The 16,943-nt window shown below is 47.9% G+C and overlaps 1 protein-coding gene across 5 annotated transcripts in view; it reads left to right on the forward strand.

Moving 5' to 3' along the window:
- Positions 1 to 16,943, forward strand: part of LOC118513385 (protein outspread) — a 217,581-nt gene that overhangs the window by 183,503 nt on the left and 17,135 nt on the right. For 3 of the 5 annotated variants that reach the window (XM_036059049.1, XM_036059050.1, XM_036059053.1), the window contains exons 7-8: positions 146 to 289; positions 6,788 to 6,841. In XM_036059049.1, coding sequence (XP_035914942.1) covers positions 146 to 289; positions 6,788 to 6,841 — 198 coding nt within the window. The remainder of the gene's footprint in view (positions 1 to 145; positions 290 to 6,787; positions 6,842 to 16,943) is intronic. The other 2 variants (XM_036059051.1, XM_036059052.1) reach the window with 2 other exon arrangements.

The raw sequence follows: 16,943 nt of genomic DNA on the forward strand, positions 1-16,943 counted from the left end.
GTGTGCTTATGTGTATGCATGGTGTACTGTGGTATGCACGCTGTATCCTCGATCTCCAATATTGCCCTTTGTACCCGTCCTCACCATCCCGCACCAATCCCACCGAAAACCTACGCGCGACGGTTTTTTTTCCCCGAATGCACAGTGTACAGCGAGGCACAGTCGGCTATTTCGGCCAAGAGCAACACACCCCCTGCACGAGACAAGCTGACACTGCAGCTCGATAGCGGTAAAGCCCAGACGCGACTCCGGACCCGCCATCGCTCATCGGTCGACGTTAGTGATTCAGGTGAGTTTTGCTGCTCTTACTAGCTTCGCTTTTCACTTGGATTTTCGTGAAATATGTTGTATATTTATATGGTCTATTACTCACTGATTTTTGAATTAGTCATAACATTAAATAAACTACTAATTGCTCGCCGTTTCGCACAATGAACACAGGGGTTTCTGCTTTATCAATTATAAATAGGTTAGATGCATGCAATAATTTTGATCGTTTTGTCATTTAAACACTCGTAAGTCTGTCCATAGCAACAAAGATATCATGAGTCCTGGTAAAAAAGGGTAGCCTCAAGAGGATAGGACCCAATAGCATAACGGGGATTTCTGATAGAGGACAGGACTTTCTCAGCTCCGGGCGATCTTCTTCTTCCTTTTCACTTCAACCTCGAAAGGCCCTGGCCTGCCATTGCTGGCTTTCTATGACATGATTTTGCATGGTAGTCAACCCTGCGTACGAGGAGGCGATCTGGTCTGGATGGGATTTGATCCTCAGTCCTGCCATGTGAAGACCGTCGCCGATGTCTCCTCGGCTACCGGACCGCTCCGCGATCATTGAGTGCTAATAGCGCTCGTAGAGTGTGAAGTGCTACCGAGTGAGTTCAGAGCCTCAAATTCAGAGAGGGAAGAGCTATCTTATAAGCTATTTTCTGAGGATAGAGTTACATAGAGATGGAAGAACTAAATAGCGGGAGCATAACTTTATTATTATTTATTATTAAGAAAGCTCCATAGTTTTGACAGAACTTCTTAGTAGGGGCAGTGTAAATTTTTGAGAATAGAGTTTTCGAAGGAAGCTAGGGAACTTTTATGAAGATAGAACCTTGGTCATATCTACTTTGACCAAGTGTAGAGAATATCTACACTTTAAACTACTCTGTAAGGACATATTTTCCTAGATAAGACAAGTCTCCAGAGTGAATCAGAGTCTCTAGTTCATTGAAGTGAGGCCTCAACGTTTCTCTTGAGATCCTGACTCACTAGTACCAACAATAAGCATAGATTTTAAATTAAGACTAATGTGCTTTTGCAGTACACTTGCTCCATTTGGCCTCGGTTAAAAATACTTTATAAGTGGCTGCATATTTGTCTGAAGAATAACACTCACTTACTGTTAATATGATAAAGTTTCGCATAAGGAATGCTGATAAGCCTCATAGCCTTGTAAATGAATATTTAAAAAAAAGTTTGCCTATGTTATGCAAGCCATAAATTACAACTCAACACCTTCCATAGTTTAAAAAATCAATATCGCATAACATAAATTAAAACCATAATCCATTTGAAATGTTACAGATCTTACCTTGCAGCATCACAAAACTCGAGAACTCTCTTCCGCCTTGCGGTATTACCGCAAGACTTCACTTATTACTCATAATCATACCTTATTTGCCACAACTTAAACATTATCTTTCCTCTCCATCTTCACCAAACACACGCGCAGTTTATTCGCACACAGCCAAACACTGTAACCAATGCACATTTGCACTTGATTATCGGCATGAAATTACATTCCCCCGGCTCGCGGTGCACCGTGTGTGGTGAAATTAATTTAAATTTGTCATGATTCCTGCCACGATGCACTTTTTTTTGTGCTGTTTCTGCCCTGTGTCCAACCACCAGCATGCAGCAAAAGTCGATCGATTTACTGCACACTGTCATTGCTTTGTGTGGCGCATTCGTTCACCCGTCTGGGCCGGCACCACTGCACCACGCGGTGCAACAAGTGCGTCACGGCAGTGCGGCATGAAGATCACGCAAAGGTTCAAGGTGCCGGACAGTGTAATTCAAGGTTATCAAATAAAATTATGAAACGGATTTAAAAGGTTACGCTACGGGACCGGACAGCGTAAAGGAAGCGAAAAACAGATTAAATGAATTGACAAAATGGCTCCGAGTTTTTTTGGTAGGATATGAGTACAGAACGAGCCTGAGCTGAAAGTGAAATTTGATAAGAAACGCAGAAGTTGCAAAGGATTTTTCTTATATATTCCACATCTTATCTACCCTACGCTAATTTCAACGTGTAGAGCAAACAGTTCGCCATCAGACTCAATCAAAAAGCTACTTCTGCATAAGCAAATGTGCAATTTTGTACCCGTGCTCCTAAACGATCTTCATCGGTGCCGCGATGCGCCCCTGCATACCTGACGCCTTTTCTCCACACATTAACGGGCGGGGCACTTGGGATACATACTTTCAATTAAGCAGATCCGATCATCGGCGCGTATCGGCGGCAGCACCGGTAAGCTAAAACAACCGCGCAGCAACCGATCAAAACTTAATACCTTTGCGTGTGAGGTTTAATTTGAGCCTCGGAGAGCGCGGCCGTTGTTTTGCTTCGTTAGCGCGCACCTTCACGACTAGCCGACGGTGTGATCCTGTCCGACTGGAGACGATACCGTAGAATATGCCGGGACGTTTGCGCCCCGAAGACAATTTCAGCGTCTCCGGTCGTCTGATGGCGTTCTGCAAAACTAGGATGAAGATGAATGATTTTTTTCTTCCTTCTGGTTCTGGTTGTTCGTTCGCCCAGTTCATGATAATTTCTAGAGATCCTTGTGAAAATCTCCACACACAAACACACACACACATGAACAATGTGATGCGCAGACATCGATCGTATGATGGAGCCACCATTCGCACGTACGCTCCAGGGGACATGCGCGATCGTACTAATAAAATGTTATGTTCCGATCCCGAGGGGACTCGTTGCCACTCGTTCCATCCACCCCACATGGTTTGTCGCGTATTGCCCCCCCGCTTCAACCAGTGGCGCTTAAGACGCACGGAACGATCGTAGATCGTAACGTCGTTCGCATCCTTCAGGCGAGATTCATGCTATCCGATTAGCCGCTTCGGTTCCGTCCCATCCGATGGAAAGGAATAATTGCACATAAAGTTTAATTAAAATTAATGAATTTTATAAATAATACACTTTATGGGCACGCACGCTGCTGTGGCTGCGTTGCGCTTTCGCGCCCGACGATAGAATATCGATCGTCCCTAGCACGGAACCGTCCTCATCCACCTCATCTGGTCGCTTTGAAGCAAATGGCGCGAGTAAGCCTGCACACATTCGGGCGAGCTGATGAAAATTTCTCGCTTGGAGGATACCGGGAACTGGAAAACTTTCATACCATGCGTGACATTCAACCGAACCGCAGCTCGATAGTTAATCATTTTCGATTAACATCGCTGATGATCGCCAATCTCGCGCATCGGCCGTGATGGATCGGGAGCAGCCACATAGTGACAGCAGCGTGACACACGCACAAGCAACTGGTGGCAAGGAAAACTCGCTCTCAAATCATCATAAATTATGCACCTCGCACACACACACACACACACACACACACACTGTGCTGTGTTTGCCGTACGCACTGCGTAATGACGGTAATTTAAAAGATGAGTTTTATGTGTTTATTTCACTGTTTCTGAAGCACGGTATCGCTTATCGTACGCCAAAGGTCGTTTTACTATGGTCACCCTCTCCCGGATGCCGGATAGAAAGTGAGCCCTTAATTAGCGCCACATCCGGCCCGACGTGGGCAGTGCACTAAAGCTATAACAGACGCGCAAAGCCCTTTTCTACGCCGGTTTTTTCTTCATAACTTCATAATTTTGTAGTAGGTCCACTAGTGTTGACTTTTGCATAGCTGCGTCTATTAAAAAAAGAAGGGTGGATTTAGTTTCATTTGTTCTTCTGTCGGCTCACGCATAATGACGTTTTACGGGATCATTAAAATCGTACGACGTAAGCTACTTAAGGTGAGTTAAAGCTTTAAAACCGCTCCCGCTCCGTTTCTCCGGCCAAATTGTCCGACGGGCGTAAATAAAGACATAAAATCATATTCGCTTCACACACACACACTCACTTGGGCACGTACCCCGGGCCACAGCAATCGGTAACCGATCGTGCGTTACATTTCGCATTTAAACTCCTTGCATCACGCGGCGATTATCCCACGGCAACGGATAGTGCTACGATCAGTCAGCTTCGACGCCTCGATTCGATTCGAGAGCGAGTGCCTGCGCCACGGTACATGGCTGTATGTTAAATTAATAGATCCACATCAAGCAATCGCACCGTCAATCGACGAAATGTGATCCATCCTGCGGTCAAATCGGCTTCCATCCCCGGCACCGCCAACCACTGCCCAGGACCGTGGAAAAGCCGATGACAGCTACACAACAGCTCGGTTTGATTGAAAGCCGATGAGGATCGGTGATAAGAACCAGCAGCTGGTACTACCAGGAAGAACGTACCACCATCAAACGGAAAGAGGGAGCGAAATGGGCAAGGGTGGTGTTGCAACCTTGACCTTTTGTCGCATCCTTACCACCATCATTCCGAAGGTACTGCACGACTTTACAATTGCTTGTCGTGTAAAGCAGTTCTGCAAGCGCATCACGAAGAAATGGGATATCTTTCGCGCAGAGCGGAAAGGCAATTCGTGCCCCGCTCAATCCGATCGCGGTGCGTGATCTAGATAGCGATCACGAAGCTGACGATCGTTGGCTGATGGCTGATTTCTTCATTCGAAGTCGATTTGCAACTTCGGAGGGAGATGGAGTGTTTCTGATTGTGAAATAGTTTGCAAATGTAGTTTCTTTAAGTCATTAATACTTGAATAAACTTTTTTTTTGAGAAACAATCTTTCAAAATACTTTAAAAAAATAAATAAATATGCTACCTCGCTTTGGTCATCTCCTAATCGATGGCAAAAATTCAAATGGCAAAAAGGTTCGTCGCTTGCCGCCGTCCATAGCCTTGACCGCGCTCGTTGAAGTCTTTCGTCCGGTGAATCGTTTCCCGCATTTTTGCACCACACAAACCGTGGCCGCGGTGTCGTAATTTTCACCACCAACACCAATCTACCTGCACGCCGTGTGACGCTAGGCCGTGGTCGGAGCGTTGATCGATAAACGATTTCACTTTCATTTCATGGCTCGGTCGCTTTTACTCTACACCCGCTGGAACTTATGTCGCTTCCTGTGTTTATGAACGGACTACTGCTGTCCATCGCCCATCAGGCACACACACACGCATCAAGCGATCAACAAAAAAAATCGTACCCATACAAAAAAGGGGAAAAACAGCAATCCCAAACGGGAACTTTAATTAACAGACCGACCGACCGACCGACGAAGAAAGTCACCACTGCCAGTGTTGCATGTTCCCTGGTCTGGCCCGATCGTGGAAGGTGTTGCGTGGATGTGAACGGAAGTTGCGCGGTGTCTTATCTTAATATGCGTACCACACACACACACACACACACACACACACACACACACACACACACACACACACGCACAGCGCAGTACACGGTCATGATCGACACCGAATTTGGTTGCGGTCGATTGTCGGCGTTTTCCCTTTCGATTAACTACCGGCCCGCTCAAGTTGACATTCATTCATGTTAATGCTTCATTCGAAATTTCCCTCCAACAGCAAAAAAACGAGTCGATTTTATTTCACCTCGTTCCCTTCCTCCCGTAGTGTTCCCCCTGCGCTAGTAAATGAGCAGCGGACGTCTTTAATGCTTACCCCAAACGGAAACGATCCACTCCGCAACTAGTGTCTGTCTTGCTGCTGCCCTTTTTGTTCCCCCCCCCCCCCCCCCCCCCCCGTTTGTTTCGTTCGGATCGTGTTCGATTACTTATCGCGCGCGCTGTGGTTAGGTTCGCGTTCCCCCGGTTGTACCGAAGGAAAGGAAAGCACTTTTATGTTTCCGCCAAGCTCCAGTTCGGTGGTCCGGTCCGGCTGCGTCAGGCGACCGGGCTGGAAACCGTTTTTTGGGGACACAATTTCGGTGATTAATAGCTTCCGAAACGATGTTTTCGGTTTTCTTACATTGTCGCATTGCCGCAGTCCGGTGGCAGCGAGGAGGCAGTAGGGCGAGTGAATCCAATTTTGGAAAACCTTTTCCCTTTCCTGCTTTGTCATCGTTCGAGCTCGAGCTTGTTTTTTTTTTTGTTGCTCCTCACAACTTTCGCAGACACACACATGTCCCGTTCTCCCCGTGTCGGACGCGTTGTCAGCGAATTAACGTATAGGCAACGAATTAATCACCACGCTCGTGTGGCTGTGTGCCTGTGTCGCTCGCACTATAATTCGGCGGTTTTCTCACGCGTTAATCGCCGTGAGTCAATCGTGCGCCGTTTATCGCGCACCCCGTGCTGGGAACTCTGCGTTGTGGGGAAATGGAAGCGATTGCTATAATTATGTATGCTTATGTAAATGTCAGCTGATTCGGGTTGTCGGAAAGACTTAAGCGCTAGCAAGCTCCTCGGTGCGCTTTTCCTTCCGTCTTAATGGACGATGCTATCCTTTGCTTTCTGATATTGAAATGATCTTGCAAGAGGGAATCACTAATTTCGAGTTCCGTTTGTGTATTTAGAGAAATTTATTAAATTCAAATTAATTCAACAATTTACCCACAAAAAGGCTAAAAAGATTTGGATACTAATCTTTTCCGTTTTCAAACTGCCCTCTCTCTTTCAGGTGAGCCAGACGACATTGATTCTGGAATCGATTCGCACATCGAGCCCGGTGCAGGTAACTGTCGATCATTAGCGACGCACAGCACGCAGCACATTTGTGCCAGCGGTTTAATTTAGTTTCCGCTCAGACCAGTGCTTGTAATGAAATATTTCAAACACACAACCATTTAAGCGCGAAAAAGATTACGCCAAAATCATTAGTGTTGAAATATTGCACACTATTTATCCTGATGCATTCGACATCGATACCCTGTCAGCCTGTTTCAGTTTAAGTCTCTCCGCTTTTTGCTTTTTTTTGCGTAATTTCTGCGCTTTCTGCTGATTGCCGTTGTATGCGCACAGCACCGTTAGCAGCAAATGAGCGGTTCGCCAAAAAGGCATTGCGCCACACCGTACGTCCGGATGGAGCGGATGTGTTCGTTCGAAGTAGCAGCAGCAGCAGTGTTTTGCCTAATGCTACCGATTTTTCCGATCGGCCAACAAATGAGGGCTCTGCGTGTTAGACAGCGTATCCCACAAGTGCCGAGTCGAGTGTGTGTTAGAGCCCGGCTCTGCTAGGGCTAATGATCGCCCAGCCCGCTACACACCACAACCTGTTCACCGAACCTCACAAAGCCAAAGACCTCGCAGGGTCCACTTGGCCTGTCCAAGATACGACGACGCCCAGCCAGCTCCTTGGCCGAGCAGGAAAACACATAAAAAACACACACACACCCAGCACACATCGCATCCGCAAATGAATTCCACCACCAACTGGATTCGATGAGCGGCCAATTGCATCCACCGTATCGTACTCGCTGGCTGGCTCATTCACTTTTAATTGCACAATATATTCACCCGTTTATTATTTTAATCCAATACTTTACGGACGCTAATCACATACTTAGCCGCGGTGCAGTTCACCGCGCAGTCATCCTTGGTGTACAGAATGCGGTCACGCCGGGTGGTGGTGGTGACGTAGGGCAATGTCGTGATTTCGGTGTGTGTAAACGGTAAAATGTGCACAGCCGGCGTCTCTTCCTGCACCCGGCACGTCATATTTTCCTAAACCTAAACTCGAACCGAATGCTGCGGCAAATACTTTAGGCGAGTTTATTTTGATTATTGTGGCTCTGGTGCCGGGACCAGGATCACTTACAGTGGTAAACAAACAAGCGTATAAATTAAAACAAGAAAAAACAGAAAACGTTCGCTCATTAATGCGCGGTAAGGTTTGTAAGAAGGAAATGATGTGATAAAAGCAAGGAAAGGAAATCAAAATAAAACATCCTCCTTCGCGAGAGGTCAACCACACGATGACAAATGATACAGATCAGAAAGATGGGACCTTCTTCCCCTGCCTGGTACTATCCGGTCAATAATAATCGATCCCCAGCTCTGAGCCGCAGACGGTTGAGATGACGAATGTGATAATGAGATAGTGCCGCCTCGATCGAATTGACAGCCGACTGAACAGGCCCCGTCCCCTTCACCCTAGGCAGTTCATTATTCAATTAAAATCAAAACTCGGCAAACCCTTGAACATGGTTACCTCCGTTGCCGGCTTCGGCCAAGAAACCGTGGTCTCCAACACCAAAACTGCATCACCAATGAGTGTGTGCGCAGGTGTGACACCGATCGATCGTTCGATCAATCGTTCGACCGGATTCGATCGTTCGGGTGTGGCGATGTATTAAAAAGGAAGGTGTGTGTGCGTGTTTGCATCTTGTGCCCGCAAGGTGCATTAGCCCCAGCCCTGCGCGAACCTGATGCGATCGATGCAGCACCGATGCAATAGCGCAGGATTAGTGGATGATTAATAACTTTCACAGAAACGTGCGTTGTGTCACTCTGCGCGGAGTTGGAGTGTGCCGTGTCGATCGTCGTGTCTTGTGGCCTTGGAGCAGTACGGGTTGATTTATGATGCGAACAAATGCGGCTTAGAGCTGTCTCTTAGCTCGCGGGACGTGTCGAACGGTCAAGCACTACAATTTGTTTTTGGCCAGCAATCGATAGTGAAAGGTTTTATTATGATTTTCTGTTTGCTTGAGCCGAGCAAGTCCTGTAGCAAGTATTGTAGTGCATCAAAACCGCAAAACCTTCAAATTAGCACTAATTTGCCACATTTCACGATCATGACTTCTTTCGATTACCAGACGTTTAAGTGCAATTTAGCTCATCCATCCCATCACAGGTAGAGTTTATATGATCTGTTGAGGCTTGCTCATCTCACATCTAGATCAATTACGCCTTGATGGCAAGCAACCGGGGACACTGAACCGTTTCTGATGCTAATAATCATGATCATGATCATAACACTGATGGACACGATAATTGGTGTAAATGAAACAATCTGCTTTGATTTCGATTAAACCCATAACCGTTACGCCGATTCCTTGGCACCTAATCCTCCAAGTGCCGGGTGAAATGCATCGCGCAGAAAGCAAAAAGCCGCAAGGACGACACACGTTGGGCAACAGAGCAACAGTGCGCGAGGAAGAAAAAAAAATGCATGCAGAAATAAAACCAAACACGACCGCCAGATGACGCGCCAGAGTTATGTAGCACCTTAATGGCGAATCATTTCCCGTACATGTTTATGGCGGGTTCGCTTGCTGTAAGCCGACTTGACCCGGGCCCGGGTCAGTTACGCTGCCGTTCGGGAATGTGCATGTTCGTGCAGCGTGCCAACCCCTCTCGCGGGGTTCCGGCGATCCTGACTGTGCGACAACAATGTTGCAACAGCTTGATCGGTTGGTACCGACCGTTTTAATCGCCGATGTTTCCTGGGTGTGTGAGACTTGAAGCTTTTCCCCCCGTGTATGTGCTGCGGACACATGTTTGCATTCCATTCCCCTCCAAATGGTGGCTAGCGGGGAGACTGATGGGGACTCGGAGGAAGGCTTGGACGCTTTTACATGGTACGATGGTTACGGCTTTCTGCAAGCTAATCCCGTGATTGACCATCGATCGCTTTCGAGGACGCCTGACCTTTCAAGGATGCTCATAAACGCCTCCCGGCTCGGACTAGAAGCGAGCCGTCTGTGGCCGCCAATCGAAAGCTGCTTCAATAAACATTATCGAATTCATAGTTCACATTTATTTCTTTTACCCATGCTTACGGACCCCATTCGGTTAGGGGAGCTGAAAAGCAATAAGCAATCATGGAAATGGTCCGTTTCCCTTTACGTGTGGTCCGCTTCCCCAACGGGCGCCTTGGTCCTGTGCTCCACTTCTAACCCGAGCCCCAGAACGAGGCTCGAGCAACACGCTAAAGTAAACACGATGGCACTTAGGCACCAATTGGCGCCGGTTTCCATCCAAAGCAAACCTGACAGCGGCAACGAACGGTGCAGTTGATCTAACCTGACGCATTATTATTATTACATCACCGTGTGCTCCGTCGTGCTCCGACCCCTTTGGGCATCTCGGCGTCCGGTGCGCTGTCAAAACGAAGCCGTCTCGAACGTCCGACGTCTAATTGTCAACGTGACACTTATCCGTCGAACAAACGGTGTAGTAAGGGCATTTTTGCACAACAGTCAACCACTCCACTCGGACACGGTAGCAACACCAAATGGACAACCCACCGCGTCACGCATTGCAGGTGGTCTGCGTGCAACCGAAAATTAGAACCTCCGGGCTTTTTTTTGTTGCTTTATTGACTACACACATCTCGCCCCTTACGAATGCTTTATTTTCTGTCCGAGCAACGAATCCGATCTACAGTCGAGTGCCAATTAAAAGTCAATTCATAAAAATGCAAATTTGTGTGCTTGCCAACCTACGGGGTTTGCTGCATGCTGCATTCTTTCTGGAGCGTAAGAATGCAGTTCCCCTCTTTTTTTTTTTTGTTGTTGTTTGCCGTGTCTTACCAGAAAGGTGGGTATGACCAATTTAACCTACACCCGGGCGCAACTAGAGCGTCGGGCTAGAGCGGCCGGGAAACGCGCGTTAAGCGCCCGCCGTGTCAACGACAGGCTATGATGACATTCTGGAACAGGCGAGCGATCAGAGTGCGGCACGGGATGGGCACGGTTGCGGTGCGGAAGACAGAGACTGTCGCACTGGAGCCAAACACCGAGATCCTTCGCCGCGCGGTTCCACGCTTAATTGGTATCGTTGCGATCATATTCTCGCATCATTGGGCACACTTCAATTAATATTTATGGTCCCCGGGAATCGGATCGACCCGGTGGAGGAGGATAAACTTCATCTCTTAGTTAAGAGGGTGGTGGGGGGGATGGTATGCATGAGGGCAGGTGGACAGCAAATGAAGGGAAAGAATAAACAACAAACAAACACTAATTTAAATGTACAACCCATGTGCGCCTGCCTGCACGGCGATGACGACGACGAGGTGGTGCCAATATCAAACCGCGGCGGTCCGCGGGTCAACCTCCGGGCATGGGTTCTAGTCCCTATAAATCACGCCGCGCTACTTCTGCGTGCCGCACATCAAGGAACGGGGCAAGCTGTACGATCGGTGGTGGTGCATCAACCTTCAACCGGCCGTACCGCACCAGAAGCACCAGCGCTTAATCCCACTGGGCCGACTATCCCACCTCACCTCGCCTCGTTGTGTGTGCGATCATTATCGCAAAATTGCATATGCACTACCCACCTCCAGGATCCTCCCCCCCCCCCCTTACCGCTTGCCCTACCACTTTCCCGGCCTATGATGGGAAGGGATAAATGTGGGTGCGCACCACTGGCCGGCTATTAGATGGGAATCGGTTGGCAATCGGTTTGGCGAGAAAATTTATTAATCCCCGGGCAGGTTTCCCTTCGCGACGATCGACCAACCGACCGAGATCGTTGGAGGATCTAAGTAGGTGCTTGACTGTATAATACGCTTCTCCCGTCGCTTCAGATATCTATTTCCCATTGATTTTATCGTCGAAAGATCAAGTAGATGACACCGGGACGCTTACCCTACCCGGGGCGGATTCGGTGAGATCTCTCTAGGGGATGAGTTTTCAAATGAAGCATGCTTCACTTCATTGAGCAACTCGTATGACATCATATTTTACGATGATTTTGGGATGCGTTAATCTTCGAACGATTTGGCAGGTCTGATGAGACCTGGTTTTAATTTTCGTTATTTATGATATTAAAACCTCAAGCATGTTTCGTTTATCGGGAACATGATCGTTGTGATCTGAACTTTGTCATATCGGCTACATCGACATCAGCCCCGGAAATTGGATCTCATCTTCAATATCTCGCAATAATACTTGTACGCTTGCTCACCTACAATCGTGTGCAATATGAGCCCCGGTCCCGCTGCATGCAGGAAGTCTTAAATCCGATCCTCCCAAACAACAGGTGTAAAATCTAGCAGCTCCCATACATTTCATTCAAACACGATTTGAGATGTGTAGTATAACAGTGGGAGATACCGTCCCTTACGATCCTCTCAACCTCGGCCGCGCTAGGGTATCCAATAACCGATGGAAGTTTCATCTTCAAGCTGCACAAAACGTGTAAAATGGGCATGTTAAATGTTGGCCTTCCAGAACCTTCCCGGCCCCGATCTAAGCAAACCCAGCGTGAGCCACAAGATAACTTATCATTATCCCGCCAGACTGCGGACACAAAACCGACAATTTTGAACATACGCCATGAAATGTGAGACTTGTCATAACACGCTACCAGTCGGCTTTCACGGGCCACCTTCACGGGGGGAAGCATGGGAACAGCGTGAGAAGCCCGGGTTGGTGTTCTCACGAACGCAATCGGATCGGACCATTCTGATCAAACCGAGAGCCGAGGTTGTGCCGCGTGAACAGCAGCAAACACACGAATCGGTACGATGGCGTCCGTCCATTGCAGTCGTCTTCACCACCTTCCCTACGGGGATGCAATACGGATCAGAATCTTCCCCGGAACGAAAACGAAAACGAACACAAAAAAGATGCTCCACACGAGAAAACAATCCATAAATTATAGCAAATATTCATGTTGTTACGGATCCGGCAAACCGGTGGGGCGTCCACGAGAGCCAGCGATGAGTGGCTACGGAAGAGCCCGGCTAGTTAGAGCGCGGGCCGAAGCCATCAGCCGAGCCATTTGCTGGTCAGTGGACGGCTCGGCGCTCTTGGAGCAGACACCTCCTGCCGAGGGTTTTCCGGAAGGAGCGTGTATCCGATGTTTTTTTCACCCTTGGAGAGAACTGTTCTGGAGAACCTTTTTTTTTTGCTGTTGTTGTGATGTCCGGACGAGAATGCTTTTCTACATCCCCACCAGGTAGAAATGATATGAGTGATGCATAAATAATTACACTCTCCCCGCAGTAGTAGACTCATGACCATGGTGCATCCATCCAGTGCTGGCAGGCAGATCATAGCTGGGCTCCTTTGCCGCCATAGATCAACCTCCACCACTTTCCCGACCGATGATAATTGGGACGCCCTTGTCCGGGCGTGCATTCGCTTCTCGTGGCGTTTTCCATCCGTGCGTATTCTTAGCGAAGATTTCGTGTTCTCCAAGGCGGCAGGATCGGACCGACGGCCGGTCTAGACACATTTTTCCTTCGCCTCGCAATAGCTACGCAGACACAACACTCTAGTTCTGCGTGGCATTCAACACGGAACAATTACAACGAACTCGGCGACTCGGAAGCTCGTCGACTTCACCGTAGCTGTTGCAGGCTCGTTGCGTCTCGTCCGGACGCGTGGTAATCGATGCTAGTTAGTAGGATCCGTTTCGAGCTGTTCCCGGGTTGTTTTTTTTATCTGTACCCCAGCACTGTCTCCGAAGGGGGCGCTCCCTTCGGACAGCTTCGGCGGCCCGCTAATCAACGGTGCAATTTGCATAAAAATTAACCCGGTAATATGAACAAATTAAAGTCGAACAAATGAGTGGCAATTATTTCGGTAGTCGCATCGCAATTGTTTGGATGTGCAGAACAACAACAACGGTGAAGTACAGACGTGTTACTAACTGCATAAAGAATGCCATCATTCGTCGGAAGGATGCCACTTGCCACTCCGGTTTACTCCGTCGCTGGAGTGCCGAGACGCAGGCAAGCGCCAGTTGATTATGTTGCAGTTGCACTACCGGAATTCTGCCTGTATCGGGAAGGTCGCTACAATCTCGACACCTACTACACTCATTCGAGCGTTCATCTAGATTCTTGCACGTTTTCACACGGCTCCACACAGCATGGAGCGCGTGGTGGCGAACCCGAGATTCGCGTTCACTCCCTTCATTCGTGCCAAAGATACCACCGAAAACGAACCCGAGGTTACACACGATCGATCGATCGATCGGGGTACGCTCGGGTACAGAACAGCACGAAAACATGATCTTCCCATTCTCCGGCCAGAACGACCAACCGCAACAAGGATGTTAACAAGTGGAATAAAACATAATTTACCGCGTGTGACTCACGTTCTGGGGCCGGTTGGCACTGTTTTGCATCCGCTGCTGGTTGCAGCAGCAGCGGGGGTCTGGGATTAGGCGCGAGCGTTTAGCTAAACTGTGTGTCGTGTTGCCCCACTATCATGATCATAAATAGTTTGTACAGTTGTGCAGGATGCAGTTTACGGTAGTAGCTAGTAAAACAATTGCAAAAGTCAGAATCGATACAAAGATATCTTTGAAACAAATAAGAGCGACAGGAGCTCGGTCTGGGAGATGACTTGGGCTTGGAACTTGGTCATGGTTGCTTCAAGGACAGTCCACAGCATTCTAAAAGCATTCCATCCTGTCATGGGTAGGAAACATAATTCGGATTAAATGAATCATAGAATTCCCTTTTAGTTACAACGCTATGATCGTAACGCCTGAATGTATGCAATCGAAAATTTTAATATCGAGCGATCGACATCTTACTGATCTTCTCTTCATAACCAACCAATGTGATAAGTGCTGTAACCTTTTTGATCGGCGATCAGTTGATGAAGTCTGGAAATTCAACACCACAATAATACGTTTGCATACTTCCAGGGGTTTCCTTCCCAAAAAAGGAAAAGGCATCATATGACTTAAACGTTTCTCGCGCCACCTGTTATTCGCATCTTCATGACTCCCAGCTGTCACAGACGCCAAGGACGCCACAATCGAAACGAAAACGTGCCACCATTTATGTCACTCGCGCTGCGCACTTTGCAGCCCAGCGTATTTGTCAACAAGTTGTAACGGAGGCGATTTATTGCCTCCTCTTCCCGGGCGCCTTCGCAGGCTTCGGCCGGCCGCCAACACTTAAAATCGATCGTAAAACAAACGCCAGCTCGTTAAGTGGAAGCAAAACGTTAAAGTTGCATCTTTCATTACCCAAGCAGCAAGAGAGAGAGAACGTTTTATGCATATATTTTATGTTCGATTCGTTCGAATGAAGCTCCTAACAGGGAAGATCACGGCTTGCGGCTAACTTTAACTACATTTAATATCCATTATCCGTGCTGCAACAATGAGACACAAACTAATCAGGCGGCTTACATTGTTCTAGATATTAAAATAATGCAGCGAAAAAGGGAAAGGATTATTTTGTTTTATTATCCTTTACTAAATTATACTCATTTTCCTGCACTCGAGGCCGCCTCCATCCGCACTTCTTTAAAACGCGTATCGTCTTAATCACCGACCTGATTTACTGCCACCGTTAATGAGGTGCTTGTTCGACGAAACTCTCGCTCAATCTCGGCGCAGTTGGTTTCGCCCTCTTCTCTTTCTTTCTTTCTTTCTTTAATCACCAAACTAAACGCATTCTAGATTGAACGACACCCACCACCCAAGGCCGCATCATTCGCATCGGTCTAGGGTTCGCAAGGGTCTCGCGCAGCCGCGTACCGGTTGGTTGCGGAAATTAGTGGCCTATTTACTTTATTTAATACTTGTTATTACTTATTACATTTCGCATGCGCGATCGGCCATGTCGCTAATAAAGTCGGTAACGAGCGTGGATCCCCGTGGACAGGGTGGACTGTGAGGGCTCTAGCCTGGAACGGTGATACGTTTTTGATTCTCTTTCCATCTACAGGGGATGTGGCTTCATTACAGGTAGCAGGAAGATAGGACACAGGCACGTCGATCACTCTGTGGTCTTCCGTTGCGTTCTGAGGCCGTGTGTCCCTGCGCTCGCTAGGATGATTTCGGAAGAGGCCCGCTAATAAGCCCCACCATCGCCTTAATGAGTGTTGGCGATCCTCGCAGGGACGCACATTCCTGTCCGCACGTCGATCGAGCTCATGACGTTGGATGAGCGGAATGAGCTGTGGTCGAAGCAAACTCGCAAACTGATAGCTAGCTGGGGAGCTAGCGATCCGAAGCGGATATGGCAGACGTCGATCACTCATGATCGGTGATCGCACTGATGTGCGGTCGCGCAACCACACGCGCATCTTCGCAACGACTTTTTAATGGAAAAGCAATAAAACGAGTGAGTGTGGAGCGCCCGATACCGATAAAGAACGGTTGGGATGGTTCATTTTTCCATCACAGGTTTAAACCCGGTTGATTGTGTCGCTGTTTTTCCAACCTCACCGATAACTAGCCACAAATGGGTTACCCGTCATCGTGGTGTGCATTTTTAATTCACGCTTGCTGCAGGGGCCCTAGTTGCACGGTGCGATTCATTTAAGACACCTTGGACGTTCGCTCATTAAGCCCGGGGTCCATCGGTATCGTCATGGGTTTTAATGTGCTCGTAATATGCGCACATTCTATTGTAATTTTCTACCCCGTCTCAACTGCTGTCTTTCTGGCTTATCGAACACTTGTTTTATGCATGTCGTCATCCGTGGCATTTCCGCTCGAACGCCAATGCTTCAAGGTCGCGGCACGGGATCGGATCTATGTTTTATTGTCATTCCTGACAATTTTACTGCCCAAGGTTATGGTGGGTTTGTACGATTGCGTTGCCCACGGCTGATACTGCGAGCGTTAAAGCGAAATGGAATTCGCAAGGGCCGAGCGTGGAGCCTGTTTTGTAAATCAAATTTTTATTGCGAGGAAATAAAAAAGCCGATAGGTCTCAGAAGGCTCTATACGGGGTTTCCAGTTCATAAAAGCTTTTTTATATGAAACACTTAACGTGCTTCTGTGAGAGTCAGCCTCATGATCGCTTTGGGTGTGTGTTCTAATGTATCTATCATGATATCTTTGAATTTAAATTGACCTGAAGAATGTTGAGATACACGAACATATGGGTGGTAGAGGCGACAAAAGCGCTG

The sequence above is a fragment of the Anopheles stephensi genome, chromosome 3 (assembly GCF_013141755.1).
Source record: "Anopheles stephensi strain Indian chromosome 3, UCI_ANSTEP_V1.0, whole genome shotgun sequence".
Classification (NCBI taxonomy): Eukaryota; Metazoa; Arthropoda; class Insecta; order Diptera; family Culicidae; genus Anopheles; species Anopheles stephensi.